General features: G+C 37.0%; 1 protein-coding gene across 3 annotated transcripts in view; it reads left to right on the top strand.

Annotated features, from left to right (window-relative positions):
• The window catches only part of LOC127853841 (tRNA wybutosine-synthesizing protein 5-like), a 74,722-nt gene that overhangs the window by 485 nt on the left and 47,269 nt on the right, over nt 1-26,968 (top strand). For 2 of the 3 annotated variants that reach the window (XM_052388636.1, XM_052388635.1), the window contains exon 2: nt 11,735-12,426. In XM_052388636.1, the coding sequence (XP_052244596.1) occupies nt 12,005-12,426 (422 nt within the window). In that variant the 5' untranslated portion in view covers nt 11,735-12,004. Of the gene's footprint in view, nt 1-11,330; nt 11,447-11,734; nt 12,427-26,968 lie in introns of those variants that run through there. The other variant, XM_052388637.1, reaches the window with a different exon arrangement.

The following is a 26,968-nucleotide window of genomic DNA, read 5'->3' as shown; positions in this document are numbered from 1 at the left end:
CGCCATAAATCATTATTTCTTATTACTATTATAAGAAACAATTGGGGGGTAAGATTGTAAACAAATCAGAATTAATTCCAGGTTTCAAAATTTTATTCCAACACATCTGACTCTGAGAGTTCTTTACAATATTTTGCAATGTTACAGGCCTTTTATGCTCCATTTTGGGAAAACGCCACACTGGAATTTTGGGAATTTCGCGTTGTGAAAAAATCCATTTTGGGAAAAAAAGTAATCGAAAAACTGGCTCAATTGGGAAAAATAATTTCATGTAAATAGTGTTTCTTATATTTCAAAGAAGCCGTTAACTGGTAAATAACGACTATTATGATAACATAATTATTAAAATTTTACAAAAAATTGTGAACATGTGTGATAAGTGAAGGTTTTTTTAAATCTGATTTGGGGGAAAAGGTCTGGCCCTTTTTAGGTAAAAATCGCAGGAAACGCAGGAATTTAGGGAAAATAAGGAAAATCAATTAAACATATATTACTGTTTTTAAAACAAATTCAAGGCAACAGATAAATATAATTATGCAATATTTTTCTATTTTCTTCACTGGATCAGCTTAACTTATATATTTAATGGTTTAAAAAAATAAAAATAAATTATTTTTTTGGAATTGGGAATTTTTTTTTTAATTGGGAAAAAGACAACCAGATTTGCATTGGGAATAAGGCCGAATTTCGGACCCATGGCATAGGGCGGAAAGGCCTGTGTTATTTTTATTATTTTCTAAATTTTCATCATCATCAACATCATCGTCACTCTCATCATGGGATAGACTGTCAGTGTTGGCAGCAAGTATTTACCAGTAAAAATACAAAGCCGGTGCTCACGGGTATCGATATTTATCATATGAATGATAAACACTATTAATACGGTTATTTCATAATTTCAAAGCTATTAATAACACACATTTAACTGTTTTACTTATTTTATAAAAACCCTCGCACTATTATTTCATTTATCGGCGTAGAATGCAAATTCAGTTTACCAAAAGCAGAGCTCCAGATAAGGATTTGTGAAATTAGTAACGGTACTGCCACTGACAGAAAGAAAAGGAGTAACGCTTAAAATCAATTAGTACCTGTACTACCATATCCAAAAATACAGGTAGTAATGTACTACCCGTGTTCTTGGATATTGAAGGGTGTATAACTGACTTTACAGAATCATTTGCAGCAATTATAATAAATATATGTAGCTTCTTAAACAGTTACTGTTTTAGGTTTTCCATTCTGAATTATGATGCTAATACAACTACACATTAAAACTCATGACTAATACTATTTCTTCATTTTTCTTGACAAGAAAACACACGCCAACTAGTAAGCTAAGTAAATGAACACTTAGTTCACTGTCTCATCCGTTTCCCATCGTGTTTTCGGTTTCCGGTCTTTTCTCCCCCTGGACGTTTCTTCCCTGGTAATCTCCTCCCAAACCCTAGACTTTTCTCCTCCCAACATTTTTTTATTATCTCTATATTTTGGTAGGAGAAAATGAAGTATGTGATTGAAGAACCGTTAAAGAAGGAGCAATTTAGTTATACCAATAAATGTTGGTGTTGTTATTGCGTTATCAGTGAGTAGTGTTATTTTTAAATAAATTAAGTTTAAGTCTATAAGACTATGAAAGAAATAGTTATATAGCGACATATTATTTTAAGTTTCTGTTTTAGTTTATAAGTTAATATATTTAAATAAAAATTGATTGTTATGATTCTTCAATATTTATGAAATGATCAAAAGATGTTGTTTTTCACACTTCTATATTTTGTTTATAAGTACTTAAGACTGATTGAAATGTTTGATGTCCAGTGATTAAATACACAATTTGATTAAATTATCACATTTATGATTGATCTGGAACATTGTTGGGTGATAATTAAATAATATTCTTCATTTAAAATATTATTTCATACAAAAAATATTATTTAATACAAAAAATGTCTTGGCACAGATATAACTTCTGAAATGATATTATTGTAACAATTTTAACGCATTCATATTTTTTTATTCATTATAATTAATATTTATTACAAAAAAATATATTTAAATTTTCATTTTTTTTTTACAAAACTAAAAATTGTTTTTGCTGTATACCATAATATTATGAGTAAAAATTGATGATTTGAAATAAAATAAAATTAATTAATTTGTAATTGTGTTGTGTTTCTGTTTAAAATATATTAAAACTGTCATTAAATGTTTTACAAAACTAAAAATTTTTCTTGATATATACCATGATATTATGAATAAAAAATTGATGATTTGAAATAAAATAAATTAATTAGTAACTGTGTTGTGTTTCTGTTTATGTTTAATGATCAGTTAAAAATGAGCCAAGATGTTGATTGGCACATTCTTTCAAATAAACAAGGATGGCATATTCCAAAGGATGACACATTCCACCCATGTTATTTAGCAAGATTTTTCACAAGAATGTCTTAGGGATTCACACCTGACCATTTCCACATCCTGTCCATATCCTGCCCAGTCCCAGTGTCATGAAAAGAGTTAGTTTTGATTTGACTTTCATTGCTTCATGATCATTTTGAAATTTACATTTTACAATTTGGAAATTGTTAAATTGTTTTAATTCAAAATTAATAATCAATTTTCAAAATTTGGGTTGCTACACATTTAAATCACACACTTATTTTAGCAATTTATTTCAATTTGCTATCATTTATTGTGTGATCTAAATCTTTTGCAGTTTAACTTTTTAAAAACATAAAATGATAATTCACTTGAATAATTTTGTAATTTTTTACATTTTGTACATTAATACTTTGGCAATAGTAAAGAAAAAGTAGCTTAGAATATGTTTAAAATAAATGTACATACCTAATTCAAATTAATTTAAGGATTTATTTTGAAATATAATTCTTAGTTACTTTATTGTTAATAATTTTTAAGTATTGGCTAATAAGTCTAAATGTTCAAAGATAATAATATACCTAAGTCCTCAAGTGTTTTTTTTTCAGAAATGCAAATAAGACTGAGTTTTTGTTACATTTGAGTCCGTTTATGTATATATAGTATTAATTTTATCATAATATTATAAAAAAGCTACAACACAAAAATACTAAAATTCAATTTCAAAGAAATGCAAAGACTGTTTAAATAAATTAAACATTATAATGTTGAAATGACTTGAAATGACGTAAACACACTCAATCTATTTCATTGACAAATCGTGAAAATGAAGCCATGTTCTGTTCTGTTCTGTGTTCTTCTTGAACCCCCTTTGTAGAGGAACCAAAAAATCGTTTGTAGACAGTAAATAATCCTCCACCGAATATAAACACTCTATATTACACGTTCACACTATTCACCCCTTAAATCACACACCTTTCACTAGAATATAAGTCTATCCACTAGTCGCAAATATATGCGACTTAGAACTGTACGCGCGATTTTTCATTAGTTGTTAAAATATTAAATGAGATAAAAATAAAAATAAAACATTAAGTGAATTTACGGAAGGTCGGAGAGTGCTTCTGTGCATACATTAGAATTGTATTGCCTTGAATAAAAATACCCAATAAACACTATTGCCAGTTTAATTAAGAATTATTAGTGCTACAACAATATACCGGTATATCGGTATATATCGCAATACGCAATCCGCATATTGTATTGCGATACGATTTTCGCCATACCGGTACGAAAATTTTACAAACATGCATCTACATTTCGTTCAGAAAAGCCATCCAAAATAATGATATCAAGGTAAACAAAACAAAGCGGTATTTTGTAAAAATAACTTGTTACGTAACAATGGCATTCTAAAAAGTCTATTATACAGAGTAGCGTTGTTACATGGGAGCATTCATTCTATGCTTTTAAACGAATTATCGTTGAATTAATTACGCACAACTAAATGTTTCGTTCGATTCTGAAATGAGCATTATTAAATTTGTAATCCGAATTTCGGAAACACGCTTCCGAAATGTAATGCTAACGCGACAATAAAAAAAGTGCTTTATTCTTTTTCTCAATAAAAAGCGCGCGAAAATTATACAGACATGTAGAACATCGCGTGCAAAGCGTGGGTGTATTTGTGTTGTATAAAACGGGAACATCACGTCAGGCGATTTACGCGTGTTCAGTGGGAAAAAAACACGCCCGATTGGAAGTTATTTCATCACATCTTTAAATAGTAACAAATGCCAAAATGTATTTGATATTTAAGAAAGTTGGTGAATGTTTGTGTTTTGTGTTATTCTTGAGCATTTTTATAGAAAACATTTACCAGAATTTGCTTTAAAACTGGAATATACAGGATTATCGGGTAATTGGCGAATTATAATTCTGGTACAAGTAAGCAATATATTGCGATATATTGCAATACAGGTTTTTGAACTGACAATATATCGCAATACGCTTTTTGGCGTATTGTTGCAGCCTTAAGAATTATGCCCTTCTTTAGTTTGTTTTTTTCATTGGTCACCAAGAGCAACTGACGTGTCCTGTCCAGACTGTACAACAACCGTCCACAATGCTTCTCAAACTCGTGAAGTTCTGTAGACAAATGGGTTTTCAGGAAAGTCTTTAAAGTTGGCCAACTGTTGATGAGTATGTAGAGCTGTTCGTCTACGGGTAAAGTATTAAATGAAGTCTCTGTTATCGCCCCCCACTGACGTTCTATGTCTACCATAATTGACTGTCTAACGCTATGTAGGGCACTACACTTGAGCACAAAATGTTCTGCGGTTTCGTTCTCTTCACCACACATCTGACATGTTGGGTTTATGTCATACTGGTTAAAGTTCTTACGTTTTGTTTGGAGCATGTAAGTCCCTGTGAGTAACCGTACCTTTGTTTTTAACCGTTCTGACTCTCTGGCCGTATATTCCAATGAGAGCAAAGGGTGAATCTTACCAGGCACATACTTATCTTGTCTCAGGAAAAACAATGTGGAATATAAGGGTGTTAAACTGTCTATTTGATCACTCCAGTAGCTATGAACCGCCTTGAGTACACGTGTCTTCCATTTTCCCTTCGTGGGTGTGTTGTCAGCTAAGTCAGCAACAGTCCCCAACTCGTACTTCCACATTATATGCCGAACTTGTATGAACCAGGATGAGCTGTCAACTGATTTAAAGCTAATCTGACGTACAAGTAGCGCCCACTCAATACTGTTTCTATCTTGCGAGCATATAGTATGTAAGAAGGTCAGTGCCTGTATGTGAATTTGTGCTTCGATCGGTAAAAGTCCGGATAGAAGATATACTGCCGCATTGGCTGTTTTGTCTGGTAGTCTAAGAATTTCTTTAACAAACTTTCTTTGAAATGCTTCGAGACAGTTTATAATGCGTTCAGGAGGTAATAACAGTTACGATCCATATAAGAGCACGGGAAGAACATAAGATTTGTAAAGATGAATAATGGACAGTACATTTAGTCCCGCTTGCCCTTTGTAACCACAACCAAATATACTATATGCTTTTCTTCTTGCTTTTTTTAAATTTTCATCCACATTAGCTTTTTAGTTGTTCAGCATAGAGTCAGTTCGTATAATACCAAGATGTATAGCTCTTTGCACAGATGGAATTTCGTCATTGTTCATGAAGAGGGGAGTAGACACGCCCTTTTTACGTTGGTGACTAACATGGATATGCACGCTCTTGGTAGGTTGTAACAGGTATCGCTCCATATTGGCGAATTCTGCTGAAATGTTTAACAGTTCCTGAGCTTCATTGGCCGTCTCGGCACATAAGCATATATCGTCCGCACAAGCACTGGCCGAACATTTGACGTCACCAATAGTGGATCCCGCCCTGGCTTCTTGTAGGCGATCAAGCAGCGGGTTAACGTAGACCTTGTAAAGGTCGGTGCTCAGTACTCCACCCTGCCTAACGCCCTGCTGAACACTGAACTCAGCCGAGACACGCCCCTTCCACTTAACTGCACTAGTGGAAGGGGCGTGTCTCGGCTGAGTTCAGTGTTCAGCAGGGCGTTAGGCAGGGTGGAGTACCATGATAAACTTCCTTTCTCTATTGATGAGCTTGATTGATCACTGATTAAATTAACATTGATAATAGATCAATAGAGGCGTTAAAAGTAGCAGATTAATCCACCCAGTATGAAATATTCTGGGAGGAGAAAAGACTAGGGTATAAGGAGGAGAAAAGACTAGGGGGAGAAATGTCCAAGGGGGAGAAAAGACCGTACACCGTGTTTTCTAAAGTTATACGCCACCGATGCAATCAAATCGTTCAATATCGGGGCGACAATGTCTTTTACTGGGTTTACAGATTTAATGTCAGGATGGTTAGAAGACACCGTATGTAGTCATTATATGACAACAACGTGTTGTTTTGAGCTGCTTTCGGTTAAGCTGGCATTCAATTGCGCGCAGACATATCGTTTTTGACGGATTTACAAATTACAGGAAATCACGCGAAAGAATAGACAATAATATATGAAACCAGTCTACAACTTTTCAGTAATTTAAATTAACAAAAAGCGCCGTTAGGTTAGAGACCAACAAATCACGCCGCGCTGACATAGACGTATCGGTACGGCCAGATCTTTTTCGTAAATGCGTAAAATGGATATTAATGTCGTAATTGTACATCCAGTTTATAAAAATAAATGCGTAAATATTCATGAAAAAGGCGTATTTACGGCTGTACGGCCCTTATCTGGAGCTCTGCAAAAGAATTACAACATTTTTAATATGCAAGACGGACTTTACACTCTCTATAACACAGTTAAGATGCATATCGGTGACCTTTCTTTCAAAATGCTGCCTCTCTGTTCATTGTTGGCTGCCTCTCTGTCATAAACAAGAAAATGGATGATTGTAATTCACAAAACAGGTAAGAAAATCTAAAATTAAAACCCGTAAACACATTTGTGCATAAAAAGAGGTGGTCCATGAGTTGAAGCATATATCCAGCTACAGATTCACAGTATTCCGCAGGTCCAAACACTTATTATTACTCTATCAAAGATGGAATGATGACGAGGGTGGTGGAACAATTGTGCATACATGCCTTCCGTAATATGTCAAATATCTAGTGTCCTTGATAGCATCTTTATGATTAAATCTTTACGTTCAATGTAAGCTATATAGTAATTTTGATCAATTTTACTTACAAAATGCCTACTTTCGCTTTCGTTATGGCACAGAAAGCCTCTCGATCGGCTCACTTTTCTGTCACGGGTAGCCTAGAGTCGAACTAAACCGCTTGATATATCAAAGTTCTCTTCTCGAGTGGATATGACTTATTATAGGCTAGACTTTTACAAAATTGAATCTTGTATGTCTGCCCTTTTTCAGCTGTAAATATTTCAATTTTTAATGTTTCTACACACAGTTTTGTATTTTGGGCTATTGGCAAAAATTGAAAGATAAAAATTGCTATCAAATGAATAAATTTTGATACCTGGGCTCAGTGAACCAGGAAGCAACTAGTCCGAGTCAATGGGCAGGAACAAAATGATACTTATTGACTGGTCGATCCACTTGTAAAACGCTGTTTTAAAAGGACCCAATATAAAATGGGCCTTTTTGATAATCTGAGCCTTAAACTTGTTACTTGACTTGCACGAGAAAATCCATGAACTAGTGGCAGTTTACCGAATCTTTGGGTTTTGCATTAAGTACTGTAAACACGTTGTCACCAATATGTGTTCATTATTTCTGCAATTCATCAACGCGATCTTCATTACTGATGGATTTATACATGTACTTTAAATACTGGTATGTAGCCGATAGCATTAGTCCAACTAATTACGTTAAAATTGCTCTTTCGCCTTAGATATTTACCGTACATCCAATATTCTGACATTTTAAATTTTTACTATCAATATTTTTTAACAAGTGTTAAACTCATTTTACTGAGAAAAATAAAAATGTCTATCGACGAATAGGCTTCCCGGTCCAGAAAAGTGAGCCGCTCGAGAGGCTTTCCGTGCCACAACGAAAAAGAAAGTAGGCATTTTGTAAGTAAAATTGATGAAAATTGCTATATAGTCTGCATTGAATGTAAAGATTTGATCATAAAGATGCTATCAATGACACTAGATATTTGACATATTACGGAAAAGCTATGTTAAAAAGTCATCAAACTGGCATGTATGCACGATTGTTCCACCACCCTCTTCATAACTCCATCTTCAATAGAGTTTGTGATAAGTGTTTGGACCTGTGGAATACTGTGAACCTGTAGCTGGATATAATTATGCTTTAACTCATGGACCACCTCTTTTTATGCACAAATGTGTTTACAGGTTTTAATTTTAGATTTTCTTACCTGTTTTGTGTAGTTGATCATCCATTTTCTTGTTTCTGACAGCGGCAGCCAAGAATGAACAGAGAGGCAGCATTTTGACAGAAAGGCCACTCAGATATGCATCTACACTGTGTATAACATATAAGGGCATCACTATAGAAAGAAAACTAAGGGAAGTAACCAAGCGGTGTCACTGTAAGAATTTACACCTGAAATGCGTAAATTGATTATTTATTGGTTTATTTTGTCGGATTTTTTTTCATCGCAATTGACAGGCGATATATATTCAATTTTTCTGTCGCCAGAGCTGAGATTTCATCGCATTGGCGATAAGCCAAAGGCGATGGGTTAATTTTGCAGACTGGTTCACCAGATCAATTCATATGCAATCTTGGTAAAGTTCATTTGCCCAAGATATTTCAAGTTGCTAATATGTTGAAATAAATGTACCAAACCAAGAAAAGGATAAAAAGAATTGACGCATGACTATAGTAAACTTATTCATTGTGGTCTTGTTACATATACGTGCAGTAAAAACATGGTAAAAACAAGTATTCATTTGATGTCCAATGAAAGGCCATTGGTATTCTTATTCTATATCAGATCATATCAGATCAGTGTCATCATATAGTATAAACCTAGATAAAAACCATAGTTATTCAGCGATTTTTTTCCTTTATAAAGTACCAGAAAACTGCACTTTCCCAATTAGGAAAGAACTATATATTTCCCAATTCCTGTCAAATAAAGTTATCAATTGAAGGAAACAAAAAAAAATGCAACATGTTGTTAGTTTCCATATGCAGCTCTATGGCTTCACCTAAGTAAATATAACATTGATAACTTGACAACATTTCGTTATCAATGTTTAAGTATTTGGGATAAAAAAATCAAGTTCTCCAATTTCCCAATATGAAGACTAAACAACGTCGAATTTTCCCAATTGCAGGCCATTTTTTTCGCTGATAAAATCGCTGATCACATAGTTATCATGAAGTCTGCATGTAACATTTTTTACCTTCATGTCTCAAGAGAGCGACCAGGGCCGTTTTTGTATGTCTTCAGGAAAACCTTAATTGTAGATTCTCTTGAAGTCACATTTTTTCCCAATCATCATGGATCTTACTTAATACATTAATTTGTTCTTATTATATCTCAGATGAGCTTGAAAATGGTTCTCATTTAAAACTCGTAGTTTTCAGGGGCAGGGAATTTTCCTTACATGACTATATTGAATAGTGTATATTGTGACCACTCTTATTCTTTTGAGGCCAATTTTGCGCAATAAACAGTGTTAGACACTAATGGGAGTCCGGGAGTCCGAGACTCCTTAAAATGAGACTCTGACTCCTTGTTTTTGTGTCAGGGGAGTCCGTTGGACTCCTTTAAAATCATCTTTGAATTTTAAAAAAATCAGTTGATTTCCTTATTTGTTTTGCAAGATCAGAATGTCCGAACTTTTGTGGATCTGAAAAATCTGCCACAATTCATTCTGCTTGATCACATGGACAAAAACAAAATTTTAGTTCTCTGTCACTGTCTGTGTGTGTAGTAATAGGGGAACATGCAAACTATGAAAACGATAGCGGACCTTTTTTTTCACTTATATTTTTGCTGTTTTAAATAAGCTTTGCCAAACAATTCCTCATTACTCTAAAAACCATCACAATACCCAATTTTTTTCCACATTGTACGTTTTATGGCCCCAAGGTACTGAAGATCTGACCGGCTGTGAATCATTTGAGCCTGAATGACCTGTGTCATTATCAATCGAGTGTCATTATCAATCGATGATTTCAGTGCTTAATTACAGTTTGTAGGCTTTGTAATTCCAACCACACTAATCGCGGGTTCCTACGGTGTACTCCTCCACGATAAAATCGTGGCAAGTTACTTAAGAGACTGATGATGGCAACAGGGTGTTATCCTCGTGAACATTATGCTTTGCATGGAAAATATTCTCTAAATATGATTTCATTGTGTAAAAACCCAATGATGAAATTACTATAAAATAAGAATTATTTTGCGTTTTCAAATGTCATGTTCTTGGAAATATTATAATGAATATATATAAAGCAATTAGAAATATAGGGTTGTTACACCCTTACAATGTGATTTAGTAACTATGACACTAACAAAACAGAAGGCCTGGAGAATGTGTTTAAACCCTAATGTCTAGGTTAAACAAGCAATCATAATGCATAATAGAAAATAGTATGTGTTTAAATCTTACAATGATTAAGTAAATTATTAACTTAAATATTACTGGAATGCGTTAAATATTTTGCAATTGTGATATAACACAAATTGAACAGCAGTCACTTACAACTTCGATCTGAAAACAAACATACAATAAAAAATTAACATTTTATGGATTGACGTGTTAATGGCAGAAAATATGATATAAAGAAGTGTGTTAATTGTTGGACTCCTTGAAATCTGTCCGGACTCCTTGAAATCTGTCCGGACTCCTAAATTTCAAAAGTTAGGAGACCTTGGACTCCTCACTCAGATTAGTCAGTGTAGAACACTGATAAACTTGAAATTTGCTCAGAAAATTGTTCTTATCATATCCGTGCCAAATTACACAATGGTTTTGGTCCATTGAAATCATAGCCGCCATTGAACTGGGCAGTTTTCCTTGTAAAGCAATAGTCAAACATTATGTGAACACTGGAGAAGTCATTTCAAGTCCAATCATCATGATACTTGCTGAGAACATTTGTTCTAATCAAATCTCCTCTGAATTCTTTCTGTTCTTTTGAATAAAATGGCTGCCAGAAGGAGACTTGACTGTTTTCATTCTAATTCAATATTTAAATATTGTGAAACTCTAGGAGTCATTTTTCGGCTACATAAAATTTATTAAGATCACAGAATATTTGTACATGAGCTGAGTTCATAAATGGTTCTGGTTTGTTGAAAAAGTAGTGTACACAAAATAGATCTCAGGTGAGCGACCGAGGACCATAATGGCCATCTTTTGAAAATCTTATATATTTTATAAATGTTTGTCTTAATGGCATGACAAATCACTATAATTCTTGTTTGTCATAAAGATTGCATACAATTTGATACCTATGAACACTGTGACATTCTCACGAAATATGTTTATTTCCTGTTTATTTATATTGACTGCTCTTTAAAATGATGTGTGTTTTGTGTGTACTTCAATGCATGCAGTTATTTGATATGTATGTTAACCACAATTAGCTTCACATGCTTAAGTAAAAAATAAACTATTTTGTTCTGTTCTGGTCGGATAACAATTGAAATTAAACAAATTTCAATTATTATAAAATTATGATTGGTTTATTTTGATTGATAAGATGTGGTTTCAACGTTGAAGTCATTTTAAGATGGTTGTTAATATGTGGTAACATCATTTGTCACGCTTTCATATTTAACACGGATGATTTAACCAGCAAAGTTTATTTCTTTTTGATAAACATCTGCATAGCCATGTTTATGTTTATTTATAGATGACAGCACACAGACACCTCAACAGTTGACAGTTGCTCATGGTTCATTTCTCAAGCCACGGGTGCCTTAGGACTGCTAGTGTAATTGTGTAGAAAGATACAAAGATGTGCCATTGTTAATGGATACTCCAGACTGTGGTTCACATATGCTGTAAATCACGACAGCTGTAAATATATAACATTTCTATTATCACCCTAGTGGTATACCACACAGGCTACATATCACCCTGATTAGGTTACATATCACACTTGAAACTGCTCACAACGGCCATGGACCTTACCAAGTGTCTTCGCATTGGGTCTTTGTTCCTGACCCTCACCCTGTGGGCCTCCTGTGACCTTGACCTCACCAAGGAACCTGGGCACCTGAAACCCTTCGGAACTGGTGGGGTCAACAGACCAGTAGAGGAAATTGACGGGTTTCCTGACCCGGAATATTTCTTTGAGAATTACGTCAAGCCAACGAAGCCCCTGAAGATGAAGGGAGCAGCTCGTATATCGAAGGCGATGGGAAAATGGAGTGACGAGTATTTTCTGAGTCTGGATGATGCCCTTGACACAGAGGTGAAGTTGGAGACGAAGAAGAAGGAGAACCGGCTCCAGGCGGTCGACATGATGACGTTCAAGAACTTTGTGAGGATTTATAACCAGACTGAACACTATATGGTGGATTCTGTACCCCCAGCGCTAAGGTAACTAAATAAATTGGACTACCGGTACTGTAAACACTGTATTACCGACTGTAAACACTGTATTACCGACTGTAAACACTGTATTACCGACTGTAAACACTGTATTACCGACTGTAAACACTGTATTACCGACTGTAAACACTGTATATCCGGTATGTGTATTTGGAATAAGACTGCAAACTTGGAATTGACATACTTTTGGAGACAAAACTGTTCATTTCATTTTCTTAATTGCATAATAATAATCTGGCTGTAAGTGTATTCTTATTATAAAAAGCACTTTTTTATGACTTTTTCAGCGAATGTTTTTTTTTCATGTTAACTGTATTTTTGAACAGTGACTTTTTCAGCGAATGTTGTTGTTTTTTCATGTTAACCGTATTTTTGAACAGTTTCATTTATTTTTGAGGATATAAAAACACCTAATTAAACATCCAGTTGTGTAATAAAATCTGTTTAAATGATGTACTTAATTTTATATATGCAACTGTCTACAACAAAATTGTCACAATTAATAAATTCAACATGTACACAATTTATGCATATATTACAATGAATTGCTGAATTAACACTTTTTTTCAAGATTGATTGCTTATTCCAACTTCACATAATTATGTGTTTTACATAGTTTTAATTTGGAATATCTGTTGGCGATTTTGTTCATATTTGGGTCTAAGGGATTACCCATTTCCAAAGTATATATTTTTTCCAAATGGGACCTAAAAATCCCCTTCAGTGTTAAAAAAAATATCTCAACATTTTTGTATAGGTTTCTGAACAATAAAAGGAAGTGAAAATATATTTGAAGATTTAAATAGTTTCTGTTATCGATTAGATCATCACATAATAGTTGCTATTTTTTAAAACAATATTTGGTGATTGATAGAAACAAGGTTCATCTGCATTTTAAGAGTCATAAATCTCAGCATGAATAAGGCCTTGATTGTCATTTTACATGTTATTTGAAGGTAATGCATAGTATCTTATGATAATGATGGGATCTACACATGTGCAGAATGTGGTGTCTGACTGACATACCAATTAACGCTTTTAATCCACCCTTGGGACCTCGTCTCCCACTGAGGGAATGCTTTCATGCCTCTACCGCAGATGTTTTAAAAACCATTATCTTGCTTAAATTGACAATCTGTAACTAAAGAAAAAAAATCACCTATTTTGTGCGAGTTTTAAGTGTTTATTTTAAATCTTAACTTTAAAGTGAAAATTTAACAAAAAAATTAATACGTTTATGGAATGTATCAAACATTTTTGGAATTATTTAATTTTACTTTAGGCTCCATAGGTGTCATGTTGAACTTTTTATGCCCCCAAAGGAGGGCATATAGTGATCGCACTGTCCGTGACGTCTGTCCGTCTGTCTGTCCATCACACTTTGCGTTTAAGTTTCGAAAAATGCTCAAAACTTCTATGTCGCTTCAGATGTAACCTTCGTATTTGGTATACATGTGTATAAGGACAAGGCCTTTCCATACGCACACAAATTTTGAACCCTGTGACCTTGACCTTGAACTTAGGGTCCGTGTTTAGCAGTGATTCATTTTGAAATCTACATCAATGATCACTGGGACTCGCATATTTTGAAACAATGGGTCCAAACTGAAAACAATGGGTCCCAGATTGTGTCTTTGTAAATTCGTTACAAATAATCTACTTAACATGATGTCCCTTAGCCATCTCTTTTATGCAATTTTACAGCTTTAAACAGAAAAAGGTTTATAGCAAGTAAAATCTTTATTTGTTTTACTTTTAAATAACAAACAGTGAAACATATAACATCTTAAACAGAGAACTTTGAACATCGTTAACAATTTGGACTAACTAGAGTTTTAATAAATTCACAGGATGACTAGTGTTTGTAACTTTTTGGTCAAAATTAGCCCTTTCAAACAGTGTGACAAAAGACAATTTCTCCTTTGGTCAAAAGGTTTACAACTTCAATACAGATTTAGTGTAACAACACTCATACTGTATTTAAGGTGTATAGCCTTCTCGCCTTGTTTTTTCTCCAAACAGGGAGAGCTTTTTCCGCAAATTCATTGCGGGCAAAATTGCACAACTTCACTCTCATGAGTCTGTCTTGTTTCCCTACAGTTAACCTGTTCCTGAATTTGGTCAAGACCTTATTCTGGACAGAAAAACCCCCTCTCACATCCTGCAGTATGAACAGCAGAAGTCTGTGTTGTTATATGTACTTACATTCAACGTAACATAGGACGGAATACTGTACGATCTGTATCACTATTATGTATGACTACCGTATAAAAATAAAAGATGCTATTTATTTCAGAATTTGCAAATTTTAATTGTCACTTAGAAAAACAACACTGCTCAATTAATCCAGAAAAGTATAATAACATCACTTTAGTATATAAATAATAACTGTCTGCGCTCACAACAGACGAACGCAAACTGTGTTTTCCGCTGTTTATTCTTCACACTTAAACCACATGGTTTACATCAAGGCTGCGTTATCGATAAATATCTACGCAGCGAGTTTAGATTGTTGAGGTTCAAGTTTGAAAACCTTTTTCGGTGGCATTTTCTTTGTTTACCATTCCGGACAGCCAATTAAACGTCCAATGAACTTTTAATAAAACGCCATAACTGATTGGATAATTGATATATATATTTTAACCAATCAAAATACGCGTACTACATTCCGAATGTAGTATTGTGATTACCGGAATAAACCCCCTTCGGAAGAAACCCCCTTTCCTAAAAACGGCATAGCGGAAGAAACCCCCTTTTACATTTTGCATACGCGGAAGAAACCCCCTCGCTAGTTTTGCATAGGCGGAACAAACCCCCTTCGAGTTTTCAGACAGGCGGAATAAACCCCCTTTGTGTGTTCAGAGAGGCGGAATAAACCCCCTTCCTAAGTGTTAAGTCTTTCCCGCAGAACGCTCAATACAACCACGCTTTCTATGCTGCATAATTTTCGCGCCCTTTTTATTGAGAAAAAGAGTCAACACAAATTAGAATTTACACTGCAAAAATATTTCAACGTTGCGGTAACATTTACATTTGGAAGTGTGTTTCGTATTAAAAACGCGTTACACCAACTTACGGGAGTGTGTTTCAAATTTACAGTAAAGAAATGTACGGCCGTTGGTTCACAAGTTGTTAATGAAGTTGTTAATGATACACACTAAATATTCAATCTGTGAAACTCAAACATCGTTATCGTGATAATTGAATGAAGGTGCGAAAATCTCATTAAAGGAGTGTACGGGCCGTTTGTTCACAAGCTGTGAAGAATTAATCAAGATGGTAATAAAACTTTTAATGTATGAATGGGGGAAATAATTATTATTGAAGGATAAAAAAGACAAAAATAGAATGAAATATATTAACATTTATGTACAAAGATCAAGCAAGCATATACTTGAAAACATTAAACAAATTGTTGTTGCAAAAAAGGACACGCATTTAATGATAAAACAGGCATATATTTACATTTATTTACAAAGATCTCAAACAAGCATATATTAAAAAGCAAGAAACAATTTGTTGTTGAAAAAAGACACGCATTTATTAACGATAAACAGGCATATATTTACCTTTTTTTACAAAGATCAAATCATTCCCTAAAATCACACAATTATAGCCGAATGCTAATGTAATTAAAAAAAACTGTACATAACTTCAGACGAGCCGCAAATGCGCCGATCATGACACAACTTCTCATCATAATCTACATTAGCCGGTACATCAAAGGACCTTTTATATAATTAAATGACGGTGCAAAAATCTATTTCCAAATTGTTATGTGCTGAGTAAAGAAGTGTACAGGCTGTATGTTCACAAGTTGTTAATGATGAGATGCTCGTGTGAATTTGTCTTGAACTCGTTTCAGTGAGATTATACCATTTTATATGCGTTAACTTGTACTAGATTGATAAAAATAACAAAAACACAAAATTAGCGCCCAGAGCCGATAGTGGCGAAGATATTTCGTACATATTTTTCTACAATAACCGAAGCATCATCAATCATGCTTCCCGGGAACTTTCTGAAAATGAAAGTGAATTTCTGTAAACAATTACCGTGCGTTTGAATGTAACTAAATCGTCTGGAAGGGGGTTTGTTCTGCTATGGAAGGGGGTTTCTTCCGCCTATGCAAAACTAGTGAGGGGGTTTCTTCCGCCTATGCAAAATTAGCGAGGGGGTTTCTTCCGCCTATGCAAAACTAGTGAGGGGGTTTCTTCCGCCTATGCAAAACTAGTGAGGGGGTTTCTTCCGCCTATGCAAAATTAGCGAGGGGGTTTCTTCCGCATATGCAAACTATGAAAGGGGGTTTCTTCCGCCCTGCCGTTTTTGCGAAGGGGGTTTCTTCGGGAGGGGGTTTCTTCCGTACACCAGTATTGTGACTTCGGTTCTACTTTTCAAACCGGTGTTGACATGTGTTTTGCTTACATCCACAAATCAAACTCGGTATCATGTACAACTTTGACGATGTTGAAAACAATTTTTAAACAATGCGTCTCGAGGACACACATGTTTGAGAATGACGCACAGCAAAATGAATCACTGGGGCGTTTAGGTTTGGAAATCTGCGTTAAGGTTTCGAAAAATGCTCATAACTTCTATCAAAGCGTTTATAGGGCGCATATGTCATCCTATGGTGACAGATCTTGTTTATTGTAAATTACTATTTTATTTAGAAAATAAAATAAAGAAATTAATCAGTTAAATAAATATTGAGAATAACACAAAAACAGTTTTAAGGCTATAGACTTTGATTTTACCTGTAAAATGTTTTTTAAATAATAAAATTAAAATAAAGTTTTAGGCAAAAACAGATCATGTTATCAAATCATGTTGTAAACATAATCAGCCGCAAGAAACACCACAAGATGAAGCCAAACATATACAAAATACAAGGAAATAATTTTGAGGTAATTTAACAATGATTACAACTGAGGTTAGCAACTTAATAAAACAATTAATTACCTGTTTACTTAAGCCTAGGGTTGTATTACAATTTTTATGGTACACATTTAACAGTATTGTTTAAATGATAGAAGTATATGAAACCAATGTGTGTTTTATACATTGTGTATTAGTTGCGTCTATTTTAATAATGCTGGTTTAAACATCAATATCATATGTCTTAATTATTTTTCTCATTTAAATTTCTGTATACATGTGTACCGTAATTACTCTATGTTTTCGGACACAATTTTTTTTTTTTCGTGTCCGAAAACTTAGATACGAAAAATATTCACAAAATACAGGTGTCCGAAAACTAAGACTCGCTTGTAAAATACCATGCCGTATAGTATAAATTACAGTTATATATGCTTGCACTGCATTTTAAATAACTTTAAATTCTTAATTTATTTGATAGAAAGTTACTACAAGGTTGTACTTTGACCAACGAGTTCAAAAATGAGCATGTGGTGTACCGATACTCACTAGTATGAACCTGTTATTAACGCAATAAAAAAGCAAACTATGAATTCTTTGTTTGTTCATTTCTGATAGTTGTTGTCTAACACCTTCTATTATTTGTAAAACTTGCAAAAGAGTGCATCACACTTTGAAGCGTTTAGTATTTGTCACAGTTATTTTACTGAGAAGGGGTAGTACCATCGCGGTAGATAATTGAACTGTTAATTGGCACTACCCCTGGTAATTGTCATAACGCTTACGCTATCAGGCGAAACCATTGTTTTATACCGGTTTACAAGGTTATTTACCCAATAATGCAAATGTAATGGTCCGTTGCCCTCAGGCATGCACCTGCCATGTTTTATGATGTTAATCTGGTTGTTAAACCCCATATGATCGAAGTGTCATAAGATATCAAAAACAGGACCGAAATTTGGTAAAATAGCGCTGTAAAATATACTGTCAGAAAACTTAGATACATTAATTATGAACGAAAACTCGTGTGTCCGAAAACTAAGAGTCACGAAAAATAATTATTTTTGTTAAAAAAAGGGGTGTCCGAAAACATAGAGTAATTACAGTAATCAACCAATGATAATGAAGCACAATGCACATACAAATGTATGCACATTTTTCTGGGACTTATATATAGAATCAGTAATTGGTGGAGGGAGCTCTAAAGAACGCTCACACAGTAGGGATGTATGTATCTTCAGGGTCGCTAGGGGGACACCTTATCCATTACATTATGTTGATCTAAAAATTCCATCACATAAGGTTCACAGGACTTATATTTGAAATAACTTACATCATATGGTATCTAACATGCAGTAAATTGACCGACAGACAGTTCATAAAAATGAATATTTTACATGTAAGGGGGTTATTGGTAGATTTAAATGTATGGTGACACTTTTTGGTTTGACAGGATTTTTTTTTTAAAGAGACTATCTTTAAATTAATATTCCATGTGAGTTTTAAGTGTTGTCACTTATAAGCCAGTGAGCTGTAAGTGTTGTCACTAATAAGCCAGTGAGCTGTAAGTGTTGTCACTGATAAGCGAGTGAGCTGTAAGTGTTGTCACTGATAAGCCAGTGAGCTGTTAGTGTTGTCACTGATAAGCCAGTGAGTTGTAAGTGTTGTCACTGATAAGCCAGTGTGCTGTAAGCTTTGTCACTGATAAGCCAGTGAGTTGTAAGTGTAGTCACTGATAAGCCAGTGAGTTGTAAGTGTTGTCACTGATAAGCCAGTGAGCTGTAAGTGTTGTCACTAATAAGCCGGTGAGCTGTAAGTGTAGTCACTGATAAGCCAGTGAGCTGTTAGTGTTGTCACTGATAAGCCAGTGAGCTGTAAGTGTTGTCACTGATAAGCCAGTGAGCTGTAAGCGTTGTCACTGATAAGCCAGTGAGCTGTAAGTGTAGTCACTGATAAGCCAGTGAGCTATAAGTGTGGTCACTGATAAGCCAGTGAGTTGTAAGTGTTGTCACTGATAAGCCAGTGAGCTGTAAGTGTTGTCACTGATAAGCCAGTGAGCTGTAAGCGTTGTCACTGATAAGCCAGTGAGCTGTAAGTGTAGTCACTGATAAGCCAGTGAGCTGTTAGTGTTGTCACTGATAAGCCAGTGAGCTGTAAGTGTTGTCACTGATAAGCCAGTGAGCTGTAAGTGTTGTCACTGATAAGCCAGTGAGCTGTAAGTGTAGTCACTGATAAGCCAGTGAGCTATAAGCGTGGTCACTGATAAGCCAGTGAGTTGTAAGTGTTGTCACTGATAAGCCAGTGAGCTGTAAGTGTTGTCACTGATAAGCCAGTGAGCTGTAAGTGTTGTCATTGATAAGCCAGTGAGCTGTAAGTGTTGTCACTGATAAGCCAGTGAGCTGTAAGTGTTGTCACTAATAAGCCAGTGAGCTGTTAATGTTGTCACTGATAAGCCAGTGAGCTGTAAGTGTTGTCACTGATAAGCCAGTGAGCTGTGTGTGTTATCACTGATAAGCCAGTGAGCTGTAGGTGTTGTCACTGATAAGCCAGTGAGCTGTAAGTGTTGTCACTGATAAGCCAGTGAGCTGTAAGAGTTGTCACTGATAAGCCAACGAGCTGTAAGTGTTGTCACTGATAAGCCAGTGAGTTGTAAGTGTTGTTACTGATAAGCCAGTGAGCTGTAAGTGTTGTCACTGATAAGCCAGTGAGCTGTAAGTGTTGTCACTAATAAGCCAGTGAGCTGTAAGTGTTGTCACTGATAAGCCAGTGAGCTGTAAGTGTTGTCACTAATAAGCCAGTGAGCTGTAAGTGTTGTCACTGATAAGCCAGTGAGCTGCAAGTGTTGTCACTGATAAGCCAGTGAGCTGTAAGTGTTGTCACTGATAAGCCAGTGAGCTGTAAGTGTTGTCACTAATAAGCCAGTGAGCTGTAAGTGTTGTCACTTATAAGCCAGTGAGCTGTAAGTGTTGTCACTGATAAGCCAGTGAGCTGTAAGTGTTGTCACTGATAAGCCAGTGAGCTGTTAGTTTTGTCACTGATAAGCCAGTGAGCTGTAAGTGTTGTCACTGATAAGCCAGTGAGCTGTAAGTGTTGTCACTGATAAACCAGTGAGCTGTAAGTGTTGTCACTGATAAGCCAGTGAGCTGTTAGTGTTGTCACTGATAAGCCAGTGAGCTGTAAGTGTTGTCACTGATAAGCCAGTGAGTTGAAAGTGTTGTCACTGATAAGCCAGTGAGTTGTAAGTGTTGTCACTGATAAGCCAGTGAGCTGTAAGTGTTGTCACTGATAAGCCAGTGAGCTGTAAGTGTTGTCACTGATAAGCCAGTGAGCTGTAAGTGTTGTCACTGATAAGCCAGTGAGTTGTAAGTGTTGTCACTAATAAGCCAGTGAGTTGTAAGTGTTGTCACTAATAAGCCAGTGAGCTGTAAATGTTGTCACTGATAAGCCAGTGAGCTGTAAGTGTTGTCACTGATAAGCCAGTGAGCTGTGTGTGTTGTCACTGATAAGCCAGTGAGCTGTAGGTGTTGTCACTGATAAGCCAGTGAGCTGTAAGTGTTTTCACTGATAAGCCAGTGAGCTGTAAGAGTTGTCACTGATAAGCCAGTGAGCTGTAAGTGTTGTCACTGATAAGCCAGTGAGTTGTAAGTGTTGTCACTAATAAGCCAGTGAGCTGTAAGTGTTGTCACTGATAAGCCAGTGAGCTGTAAGTGTTGTCACTTATAAGCCAGTGAGCTTTAAGTGTTGTCACTGATAAGCCAGTGAGCTGTAAGTGTTGTCACTAATAAGCCAGTGAGCTGTAAGTGTTGTCACTGATAAGCCAGTGAGTTGTAAGTGTTGTCACTAATAAGCCAGTGAGTTGTAAGTGTTGTCACTAATAAGCCAGTGAGCTGTAAATGTTGTCACTGATAAGCCAGTGAGCTGTAAGTGTTGTCACTGATAAGCCAGTGAGCTGTGTGTGTTGTCACTGATAAGCCAGTGAGCTGTAGGTGTTGTCACTGATAAGCCAGTGAGCTGTAAGTGTTGTCACTGATAAGCCAGTGAGCTGTAAGAGTTGTCACTGATAAGCCAACGAGCTGTAAGTGTTGTCACTGATAAGCCAGTGAGTTGTAAGTGTTGTTACTGATAAGCCAGTGAGCTGTAAGTGTTGTCACTGATAAGCCAGTGAGCTGTAAGTGTTGTCACTAATAAGCCAGTGAGCTGTAAGTGTTGTCACTGATAAGCCAGTGAGCTGTAAGTGTTGTCACTAATAAGCCAGTGAGCTGTAAGTGTTGTCACTGATAAGCCAGTGAGCTGTAAGTGTTGTCACTGATAAGCCAGTGAGCTGTAAGTGTTGTCACTGATAAGCCAGTGAGCTGTAAGTGTTGTCACTAATAAGCCAGTGAGCTGTAAGTGTTGTCACTTATAAGCCAGTGAGCTGTAAGTGTTGTCACTGATAAGCCAGTGAGCTGTAAGTGTTGTCACTGATAAGCCAGTGAGCTGTAAGTGTTGTCACTGATAAGCCAGTGAGCTGTAAGTGTTGTCACTGATAAGCCAGTGAGCTGTAAGTGTTGTCACTGATAAGCCAGTGAGCTGTAAGTGTTGTCACTGATAAGCCAGTGAGCTGTTAGTGTTGTCACTGATAAGCCAGTGAGCTGTAAGTGTTGTCACTGATAAGCCAGTGAGCTGTAAGTGTTGTCACTGATAAGCCAGTGAGCTGTAAGTGTTGTCACTGATAAGCCAGTGAGTTGTAAGTGTTGTCACTGATAAGCCAGTGAGTTGTAAGTGTTGTCACTGATAAGCCAGTGAGTTGTAAGTGTTGTCACTGATAAGCCAGTGAGCTGTAAGTGTTGTCACTGATAAGCCAGTGAGCTGTAAGTGTTGTCACTGATAAGCCAGTGAGCTGTAAGTGTTGTCACTGATAAGCCAGTGATTTGTAAGTGTTGTCACTAATAAGCCAGTGAGTTGTAAGTGTTGTCACTAATAAGCCAGTGAGCTGTAAATGTTGTCACTGATAAGCCAGTGAGCTGTAAGTGTTGTCACTGATAAGCCAGTGAGCTGTGTGTGTTGTCACTGATAAGGCAGTGAGCTGTAGGTGTTGTCACTGATAAGCCAGTGAGCTGTAAGTGTTTTCACTGATAAGCCAGTGAGCTGTAAGAGTTGTCACTGATAAGCCAGTGAGCTGTAAGTGTTGTCACTGATAAGCCAGTGAGTTGTAAGTGTTGTTACTGATAAGCCAGTGAGCTGTAAGTGTTGTCACTAATAAGACAGTGAGCTGTAAGTGTTGTCACTGATAAGCCAGTGAGCTGTAAGTGTTGTCACTGATAAGCCAGTGAGCTGTAAGTGTTGTCACTGATAAGCCAGTGAGCTGTAAGTGTTGTCACTAATAAGCCAGTGAGCTGTAAGTGTTGTCACTTATAAGCCAGTGAGCTGTAAGTGTTGTCACTGATAAGCCAGTGAGCTGTAAGTGTTGTCACTGATAAGCCAGTGAGCTGTAAGTGTTGTCACTGATAAGCCAGTGAGCTGTAAGTGTTGACATTGATAAGCCAGTGAGTTGTAAGTGTTGTCACTGATAATCCAGTGAGCTGTAAGTGTTGTCACTGATAAGCCAGTGAGATGTAGGTGTTGTCACTGATAAGCCAGTGAGCTGTAAGTGTTGTCACTGATAAGCCAGTGAGCTGTAAGTGTTGTCACTGATAAGCCAGTGAGCTGTAAGTGTTGTCACTGATAAGCCAGTGAGCTGTAAGTGTTGTCACTGATAAGCCAGTGAGCTGTAAGTGTTGTCACTGATAAGCCAGTGAGCTGTAAGTGTTATCACTGATAAGCCAGTGAGCTGTAAGTGTTGTCACTGATAAGCCAGTGAGCTGTAAGTGTTGTCACTGATAAGCCAGTGAGTTGTAAGTGTTGTCACTGATAAGCCAGTGAGTTGTAAGTGTTGTCACTGATAAGCCAGTGAGCTGTAAGTGTTGTCACTGATAAGCCAGTGAGCTGTAAGTGTAGTCACTGATAAGCCAGTGAGCTATAAGTGTGGTCACTGATAAGCCAGTGAGTTGTAAGTGTTGTCACTGATAAGCCAGTGAGCTGTAAGTGTTGTCACCGATAAGCCAGTGAGCTGTAAGTGTTGTCATTGATAAGCCAGTGAGCTGTAAGTGTTGTCACTGATAAGCCAGTGAGCTGTAAGTGTTGTCACTAATAAGCCAGTGAGCTGTAAGTGTTGTCACTGATAAGCCAGTGAGCTGTAAGTGTTGTCACTGATAAGCAAGTGAGCTGTAAGTGTTGTCACTGATAAGCCAGTGAGTTGTAAGTGTTGTCACTAATAAGCCAGTGAGCTGTAAGTGTTGTCACTAATAAGCCAGTGAGCTGTAAATGTTGTCACTGATAAGCCAGTGAGCTGTAAGTGTTGTCACTGATAAGCCAGTGAGCTGTGTGTGTTGTCACTGATAAGCCAGTGAGCTGTAGGTGTTGTCACTGATAAGCCAGTGAGCTGTAAGTGTTGTCACTGATAAGCCAGTGAGCTGTAAGAGTTGTCACTGATAAGCCAGTGAGCTGTAAGTGTTGTCACTGATAAGCCAGTGAGTTGTAAGTGTTGTTACTGATAAGCCAGTGAGCTGTAAGTGTTGTCACTGATAAGCCAGTGAGCTGTAAGTGTTGTCACTGATAAGCCAGTGAGCTGTAAGTGTTGTCACTGATAAGCCAGTGAGCTGTAAGTGTTGTCACTAATAAGCCAGTGAGCTGTAAGTGTTGTCACTGATAAGCCAGTGAGCTGTAAGTGTTGTCACTGATAAGCCAGTGAGCTGTAAGTGTTGTCACTGATAAGCCAGTGAGCTGTAAGTGTTGTCACTTATAAGCCAGTGAGCTGTAAGTGTTGTCACTGATAAGCCAGTGAGCTGTAAGTGTTGTCACTGATAAGCCAGTGAGCTGTAAGTGTTGTCACTGATAAGCCAGTGAGCTGTAAGTGTTGTCACTGATAAGCCAGTGAGCTGTAAGTGTTGTCACTGATAAGCCAGTGAGCTGTAAGTGTTGTCACTGATAAGCCAGTGAGCTGTAAGTGTTGTCACTGATAAGCCAGTGAGCTGTAAGTGTTATCACTGATAAGCCAGTGAGCTGTAAGTGTTGTCACTGATAAGCCAGTGAGCTGTAAGTGTTGTCACTGATAAGCCAGTGAGTTGTAAGTGTTGTCACTGATAAGCCAGTGAGTTGTAAGTGTTGTCACTGATAAGCCAGTGAGTTGTAAGTATTGTCACTGATAAGCCAGTGAGATGTAAGTGTTGTCACTGATAAGCCAGTGAGCTGTAAGTGTTGTCACTGATAAGCCAGTGAGCTGTAAGTGTTGTCACTGATAAGCCAGTGAGTTGTTAGTGTTGTCACTAATAAGCCAGTGAGTTGTAAGTGTTGTCACTAATAAGCCAGTGAGCTGTAAATGTTGTCACTGATAAGCCAGTGAGCTGTAAGTGTTGTCACTGATAAGCCAGTGAGCTGTGTGTGTTGTCACTGATAAGCCAGTGAGCTGTAGGTGTTGTCACTGATAAGCCAGTGAGCTGTAAGTGTTTTCACTGATAAGCCATTGAGCTGTAAGAGTTGTCACTGATAAGCCAGTGAGCTGTAAGTGTTGTCACTGATAAGCCAGTGAGTTGTAAGTGTTGTTACTGATAAGCCAGTGAGCTGTAAGTGTTGTCACTGATAAGCCAGTGAGCTGTAAGTGTTGTCACTAATAAGCCAGTGAGCTGTAAGTGTTGTCACTGATAAGCCAGTGAGCTGTAAGTGTTGTCACTAATAAGCCAGTGAGCTGTAAGTGTTGTCACTGATAAGCCAGTGAGCTGTAAGTGTTGTCACTGATAAGCCAGTGAGCTGTAAGTGTTGTCACTGATAAGCCAGTGAGCTGTAAGTGTTGTCACTAATAAGCCAGTGAGCTGTAAGTGTTGTCACTTATAAGCCAGTGAGCTGTAAGTGTTGTCACTGATAAGCCAGTGAGCTGTAAGTGTTGTCACTGATAAGCCAGTGAGCTGTAAGTGTTGTCACTGATAAGCCAGTGAGCTGTAAGTGTTGACATTGATAAGCCAGTGAGTTGTAAGTGTTGTCACTGATAAGCCAGTGAGCTGTTAGTGTTGTCACTGATAAGCCAGTGAGCTGTAAGTGTTGTCACTGATAAGCCAGTGAGCTGTATGTGTTGTCACTGATAAGCCAGTGAGCTGTAAGTGTTGTCACTGATAAGCCAGTGAGCTGTAAGTGTTGTCACTGATAAGCCAGTGAGCTGTAAGTGTTGTCACTGATAAGCCAGTGAGCTGTAAGTGTTGTCATTGATAAGCCAGTGAGCTGTAAGTGTTATCACTGATAAGCCAGTGAGCTGTAAGTGTTGTCACTGATAAGCCAGTGAGCTGTAAGTGTTGTCACTGATAAGCCAGTGAGTTGTAAGTGTTGTCACTGATAAGCCAGTGAGTTGTAAGTGTTGTCACTGATAAGCCAGTGAGTTGTAAGTGTTGTCACTGATAAGCCAGTGAGCTGTAAGTGTTGTCACTGATAAGCCAGTGAGCTGTAAGTGTTGTCACTGATAAGCCTGTGAGCTGTAAGTGTTGTCACTGATAAGCCAGTGAGCTGTAAGCATTGTCACTGATAAGCCAGTGAGCTGTAAGTGTTGTCACTGATAAGCCAGTGAGCTGTAAGTGTTGTCACTGATAAGCCAGTGAGCTGTAAGTGTTGTCACTGATAAGCCAGTGAGCTGTAAGTGTTGTCACTGATAAGCCAGTGAGCTGTAAGTGTTGTCACTGATAAGCCTGTGAGCTGTAAGTGTTGTCACTGATAAGCCAGTGAGCTGTAAGTGTTGTCACTGATAAGCCAGTGAGCTGTAAGTGTTGTCACTGATAAGCCAGTGAGTTGTAAGTGTTGTCACTGATAAGCCAGTGAGCTGTAAGTGTTGTAACTGATAAGCCAGTGAGCTGTAAGTGTTGTCACTGATAAGCCTGTGAGCTGTAAGTGTTGTCACTGATAAGCCAGTGAGCTGTAAGTGTTGTCACTGATAAGCCAGTGAGCTGTAAGTGTTGTCACTGATAAGCCTGTGAGCTGTAAGTGTTGTCACTGATAAGCCATTGAGCTGTAAGTGTTGTCACTGATAAGCCAGTGAGCTGTAAGTGTTGTCACTGATAAGCCAGTGAGTTGTAAGTGTTGTCACTGATAAGCCTGTGCAGACTGATGAGTAGGCTAATCTAGGACAACACTTCTAAACAGCATTAAGCCCCATTTTTCCAGAGCAAGGCTCTAAACTATTGAGTCATGTTCTGAGAAAACGGGGCATAATGCATGTGTGTAAAGTGTTGTTTGAGATTAGCCTGTGCAGTCTGCACAGGCTAATCAGGGACACAATTTTCTGCCTTAATTGGATTTTTGCTAAAAAAAAACTTCATTTAAACGAAAAATGTCATAAAAGTGGAATGTGTCGTCCCTGATTAGCCTGTGCGGATTGCACAGGCTAATCTGGGATGACACTTTATGCACATGCATATTCCCAGTTTTCTCAAAACATGACTTATTTGGTTTGATAGTTATTTATGAAGGTGTAATTGACAGAAATATCAACAAGACTACAACTCCTTTCTTTCTGATACTGTTCCCAATCAGATTTATATACAATTTCTGGTTGCAAAATGCCCTAACACTTTCCCTCTCAGAAGCAAAATGCCCT

This window comes from Dreissena polymorpha, chromosome 12 (genome assembly GCF_020536995.1).
Source record: "Dreissena polymorpha isolate Duluth1 chromosome 12, UMN_Dpol_1.0, whole genome shotgun sequence".
Taxonomy (NCBI): Eukaryota; Metazoa; Mollusca; class Bivalvia; order Myida; family Dreissenidae; genus Dreissena; species Dreissena polymorpha.
The sequence above is the reverse complement of the archived record's forward strand: the minus strand, read 5'-3'. Positions and strand labels throughout refer to the sequence as shown.